This window comes from Thamnophis sirtalis, unplaced genomic scaffold (assembly GCF_051295495.1).
Source record: "Thamnophis sirtalis isolate CommonGarterSnake01/CBP01778 unplaced genomic scaffold, rThaSir2_p1.2 scaffold_4, whole genome shotgun sequence".
NCBI lineage: Eukaryota > Metazoa > Chordata > Lepidosauria > Squamata > Natricidae > Thamnophis > Thamnophis sirtalis.
The window spans coordinates 140281232-140287231 of NW_028261384.1; the positions used below are offsets into that span (position 1 = coordinate 140281232).

At 50.5% G+C, this 6000-nt stretch overlaps 1 protein-coding gene across 1 annotated transcript in view; it reads left to right on the plus strand.

The window, feature by feature from the left end:
• Positions 1-6000, plus strand: part of KIF4A (kinesin family member 4A) — a 48545-nt gene that overhangs the window by 36332 nt on the left and 6213 nt on the right. The window contains 3 exon segments of the mRNA XM_087714271.1: positions 408-557; positions 3069-3188; positions 5770-5892. Of these exon segments, the coding sequence (XP_087570397.1) occupies positions 408-557; positions 3069-3188; positions 5770-5892 (393 nt within the window).

Here is a 6000-nt window from a genome sequence, read left to right on the forward strand (position 1 = left end):
AGCCAACATGCTTTAAAATGGGTGGACTTCAACTCCCAGAATTCTCCAGTCAGTTTGAGTCAAGATGGGTGGACTTCAACTCCCAGTATTCTCTAGCCAGCATCTTTTAAGATGGGTGGACTTCCACTCCCAGAATTCCCCAGCCAGCATGCTTTAAGATGGGCAGACTTCAACTTCCAGAGTTCTCTAGTCAGATTGAATCATGATGGTGGACTTCAAGTCCCAGAATTCCCCAGCCAGCATGTCTGGAGTTGAAGTCCACCCCTTTTTTAAAGTTACAGAAACTTTAAGAAAAGCCATCTTGGTCTGTAGCTCTCTGCTCCAAAAGGCTGTCTAAACTAGCCATCCAGAATATTCTTTGCCCTCCCTTCAGCTTAATCACTCCGATTTCTTGCCGCCTTCTTCAGCCAAAGCCTCGCCGGATGACTAACGCAAAGCCGAAATCCGACATGAGCAGCGAAGAGTCGCCCTCCGAATCAGGCGACTCGCTAGAAGAAGCAGAAGACGAGTGGGTGCCAGCCAAAATTCCCCGAGGCATCAGGAAGAGCATTTTAGGGGTATGTGAGCGATGGGGCGGAAAAAATCATTCCTCTAGTTTCCAGAAGACTGCTCCTGAATATGGAGGCTCTCTTTTTCGGTCTTAGCTAGCAGCCGTTGAGTTGAATTCCTTTCTCTCCCGACGGAAGGCAGAGAGGCCAGCTTGGTCTCTAAGCCCCTTCCCTCCCGGATATGAATGGTAGGTGTAAATGGACATAAAAGGAAGGACTTCAAGTGGACACGGTGCGCGTGAGCTCACGGGATTGAACTCCAGGCCTCCGTATTACCCGGAGGGAACGAGATGATTGGCAGGATGCTAAACTTTGATCAATAGGAAGAATTCCCAGAGGCTGGAATTCTCTTGCGCTCCAGGTCCTTGGGATCTTCTAACTTGGTCTCAATCTCTTCCTTCTCTTCCTCCCTCCTTCCTTCCCTTTTTCCTTCTTCTGTTCCTTTATTTCCTCCTCCTTCCTTCCCTCTCTCCTGACTTCTTCCTCCCATTCTTTCCTTCCTCTTTTCTATCTTCTTTTCTTCCCTCCTTCCTTTCCTTTTTCCTTCCTCTTCTGTTCCTTTATGGCCTTCCTCCTTCTTCCCTCCCTCCCTTCCTTCTTCCTCCCTCTCCCTTCTTTCCTTTTTTCTATCTTCCTTTCTTCCCTCCCTCCTTCCTTCCCTTTTTCCTTCCTCTTCTGTTCCTTTATTTCCTCCTTCCTTTCCTCTCTCCTTCCTTCCTCGCTTCCTTCCTTCTCCCGTTCTCCCTTTTTTCCTTCCTCTTTTCTATCTTCCTTTCTTCCCTCCCTCTCTCCCTCCCTCCTTCCTTCCCTTTTTCCTTCCTCTTCTGTTTTTTTATTTCCTCCTTCCTTCCCTCTCTCCTTCCTTCCTCGCTTCTTTCCTCCTCCCATTCTCCCTTTTTCCTTCCTCTTTTCTATCTTCCTTTCTTCTCTCCCTCCTTCCCTTTTTCCTTCCTCTTCTGTTTCTTTATTTCCTCCTCCTTCCTTCCCTCTCTCCTTCCTCGCTTCCTTCCTTCTTCCTCCCACTCTCCCTTCTTTCCTTCCTCTTTTCTTCCTCCCCTCCCTCTCTCCCTTCTGTATAACCTTAGAAGTCGGTTTCATTCTTTTTCTAGATTTTTATCCCACCTTTTATTCCCACATGTAACTCAAGTTGAATACAACTAATATTCCCTTATTGTTTTCCCCACAACAGCCCTGTGAGGTGGATTGGGTTGAGAGGGTGATAGGCCTAAACTGACGCACTCAGTTTTCATGCCTAAGGTGGAACTAGAACTCACCATCTCCTAGTGATTGGCCAAAAAATCACACAACCAGTTTTTCGTGCCCAAGCTGGAACTAGAACTCTCTGTCTCCTGGTGATTGGCCCAAAATCACCTAGCCGGCTTTCATGGCTAAGGCAGAACTGGAACTCAACCATCTCCTGACAATTGGCACAAAGTCGCCCAGCTTTCAGGCCTAAGGAGGGACTTTCCGCCAAGCTCTTACTGATTGGCAGAAAGTCATCTAGTTAGTTAGCTTTCATGCCTAAGGTGGAACTGGAACTCACCACCTATTAGTAATTGGTCAAAAATCACCAGTCAATTTTCATGCCTAAGGTGAGACTAGAACTCTGTTGCCTGGTGATTGGCCCAAAATCACCTAGCCGGCTTTCATGGCTAAGGTGGAACTAGAACTCAACCATCTCTTGACCATTGGCCAGAAGTCACCCACCCACCCAGATGTCTTTCATGCAAAAGACAGGACTAGAACTCACCGACTCCAGGTCTCTAAGCCCTTCTCTTTGCCTTTACACTCACCTGGCCCACCCCTCCTTGTCTTTCGGGGGAGGGGAGGGAACAGATCCCAGACCTCATCATCCCTGCCGGATCTTTGTTGTGGCCCACCTGGTAATAGACTTAAGACAGTGAGGAGGTTGGGGAGGACCATGGGCCAGTCCTGGGGTCTGGGGAAGGCTCTGAGGAGGGCTCTGTGTCGGAGGCAGAGCTGGGGACCAGGGCTGTATGGCAGTTATCAGCTGCCTTCGGAATCAGACATCCATGAGGCAGAAGAACAGCTGGAGCCTGTTCCCAGTGTGCGCAGGCGCAGAGTGGCCAGACACGAAGGGAACAGCTAAAGAATAGGGATTGACTTGGCAGTAAGGCCACAGGTGGACGGTGAATGGCCCCTCCCAGAGGAAGTAAAAGAGGAGCAACAGGGGAGTGGAGTTTGCAGGAGTTCACTTCATTGGTTCGGGACTCTCCAAGACTCTTGGCCAAGTTTTGCAGATCTTGGGCTGGCAGATAAGGTCTGTGACCATAAATCCTCCCTCGAAAGACTTTGCTGGATGGAAATGAGAGGAATTCACCTTAGCTTCCTAAACAGGGGTTTTCGTAGGGACAAGGAATCCGCTCCGGGATTTGGTGAAGCCTCAGTCGGAACAGTCTTGGTGATGGTTTTCCTTTCCTCTCCCCTCACCGTCCTTTCCTGGTGGGGCGTTTTTCTCTCTCCCTCTGACTTTTCTCCTGGGTCGTCGTCTCCTCTCAGTGCACCTGCCGAGGCCGCTGCGGAAACAAACAGTGTGGTTGCCGTAAACAGAAACTGGCCTGCTCGGAGGATTGCCGGTGCGAGGAAGAAAAGTGTCGGAATCGGGACGATGTGTTCTCGGTGAGTTAGCAGTTAGACTTATATACCGCTTCATAGGGCTTTCAACCCTCTCTAAGCGGTTTACAGAGTCAGCATATCGCCCCCACAGTCTGGGTCCTCATTTCACCCACCTCGGAAGGATGGAAGGCTGAGTCAACCTTGAGCCGGTGAGATTAGAACCGCTGAACTGCAGATAACAGTCATTTGCATCCTTTTTAGGAAGTAGTTGAAACATTTGGGGGCTCCGCTATGTAGTGCAAATGTCAACTCATAAAGCATTTGCATGTTTAAGTTTTATTTTATTTATATGCCGCCCTATTCCCTAAAAGGGACTCAGGGCGGCGAACAACTTAAACGGGAAGGGGAAACATACAAGTACAAAACAGACATTTAAAATAACCAACAACCACACCTGTCGAGAGGGGAAGGGAGCTCATCAACCCCAGGCCTGCCGACACAGCCAGGTTTTAACGGCTTTTCGGAAAGTAGGGAGAGAGGTGAGGGTCCGAATCTCCGCGGGGAGTTCGTTCCAAAGGGCCGGAGCTGCCACAGAGAAGGCCCTCCCCCGGGTCGTAGCCAGATGGCATTGGCTGGTGGATGGAACCCGGAGGAGGCCGACCCTGTGCGATCTAATGGGTCTTTGGGAGGTAATTGGCAGCAGGTGGTCTCTCAAGTACCCAGGTCCAATAACATGAAGGGCTTTATAAGTAATAACTAGCACCTTGAAGCGTATCCGGAGACCGATTGGAAGCCAGTGCAGCTCGCGGAGGATAGGTGTAACGTGGGTGTATCGAGGTACACCCACAATCGCTCGCACGGACGCATTCTGGACAAGTTGAAGTCTCCGAATGCTCTTCAAGGGCTGCCCCATGTAGAGCGCATTGCAGTAGTCCAGTCTTGAGGTCACGAGGGCGTGAGTGACTGTCTGTTATCAAGTTGCCCTGGTGAGAAAAGGGCGGGGGGGAGCGCTAGAGTCGGATCTCCGATGACTACAGCCAGCTTGTAAGACGTGCACCTCCTTGGAGAATGTGATTTATGGCACAGACTGAGGGGAGGGAAGAAACAGGGGGGCAAAGTTCAGCCATAATTTAAATGAGGTCAGATCTGACTGCAACGGGGCATTGCCGGAACGGTGCGCCTAATGAACGACTGGTTCTCTTTTGAAACTTGGCTCGAGACTCATGAATTAATGAGGGCATCTTTCATAAACCTGACAGCAAATTGGTTCCCGGAGTGTGTAATTGTTTCCCTCTGGAAATCCATTCCCACACCACCATTCCAAGGGTCGTCTTCCCAAATTGCATAGCTAAAAATCTGTAGAGATTCTCCGTCAGTTGTCCCAAAGGTGCTTTTTCTTCAAGAGACAACTGGACTTGTGAATTCCTCTCCTTCACCTCCAGCCAAGGCCTGGCAAACAGCCTTTGAAAGGAATATTTATGACCACAGACCTTATCTAGCTTAGAAAGCTTCCATGTCAATGTTTTCCAAATGCAGGGGAAAGACTTGGCACAGAGTCTCTGAGATTCAGGGACAGATCTTCACACTCCTTGAACGGACAAATGGTTTCCTGCAAAGCCCTCTCCCCTTTGGCTCCTCTCTTATTTCCTACCGGCGGGGCCATTCACCATCCACCTGTGGCTTTACTCCCACGTTGACCCTGATTTCTCAGCTGTTCTTTTCTTCGGGCAGCTCGGCGCCTGCGCACACTGGGAACAGGCTCCAGCTGTTCCTCCGCCTCACTGCTGTCTAGCGCCAAACAGCCTTGCCCCCTGCCCTCCCTCTGACGCAGAGCCCTCGTCCGAACCTTCCCCAGACTCCAGGACTGGCCCATCTTCCTCCCCAACCTCCTCACTCTCCGAATCGGCTGCCAGCTTCCCTGGCCTCTGACAGGCCACGACTCACTGATGATGTTCTCTAGTTGGGTCATGAAACGACTTCAAGAAAACTATCAGCTCAAACACCACCAAGGACCCCACAGTACTCCTCCTCCTCCTCCTCCCTGTAAACCCCACTCCCTTCTAGCACTAATTACATTCTCTAATTAAGTCGTGAAACATCTGCAAGATTGATTGATTGATTTGATTGATTCATTACATTTATATGCCGCCCTTTTCCCCCGAAGGGGACTCAGGGCGGCTCACAATTCAATCAGAAAGCCACCAAGGACCCCACAGCCTTCCTCCTCCTCCTTTACTTTCCTCTCTGTAAAGCCCACTCCCTTCTAACACTGATGATGTTACCTAGCTGGGTCATGAAACGCCGGCAAAGAGAACCGCCCAGCTCAGAGAGCACCCAGGACTCCTCCTTTCTCCCCGCGCTCCAAATATTCTCTTCCATTGATCTCCCGGCACGCAGCTCCCATCACCCCACCCTCGGTGCATCGGCTGGGAACGATGGAGCTGCTTCTACCCTCGATGCCTCCGGAGGTCAATCGGCCCTTGAGGTTGTGGAATTTGCTTTGGCCAGAGAAAGGGGCTAACCGAGAAGGGTCTCCAGACTTCCCCTCCCTTGGTCCAGCTTCATCCGTCTAGAAGGGAACGATTGGGCCGGCGCGACGCTTGACCTGGCTGATGCCTGCCTGCCTTTTTTGTTTCCCTCTTAGGAGGGGATACTTGGTAACAAGCTGATGGACGTTCAAGACCGGACGTTCAGCCTAGAAGACCCCACCCAAGTGACCTGTGGGGACACGTTCTTTGAGCCTCCCGCCATCACCCCCACCAGAAAGGTACGAATGTATATTTGATTACGCGTGTGATAACAACAGCTAAGATTGTATTTGCACAAAACTGGAAAAGCAAAGAGATTCTTTGATTAGGAAAATATCGGAAGAATA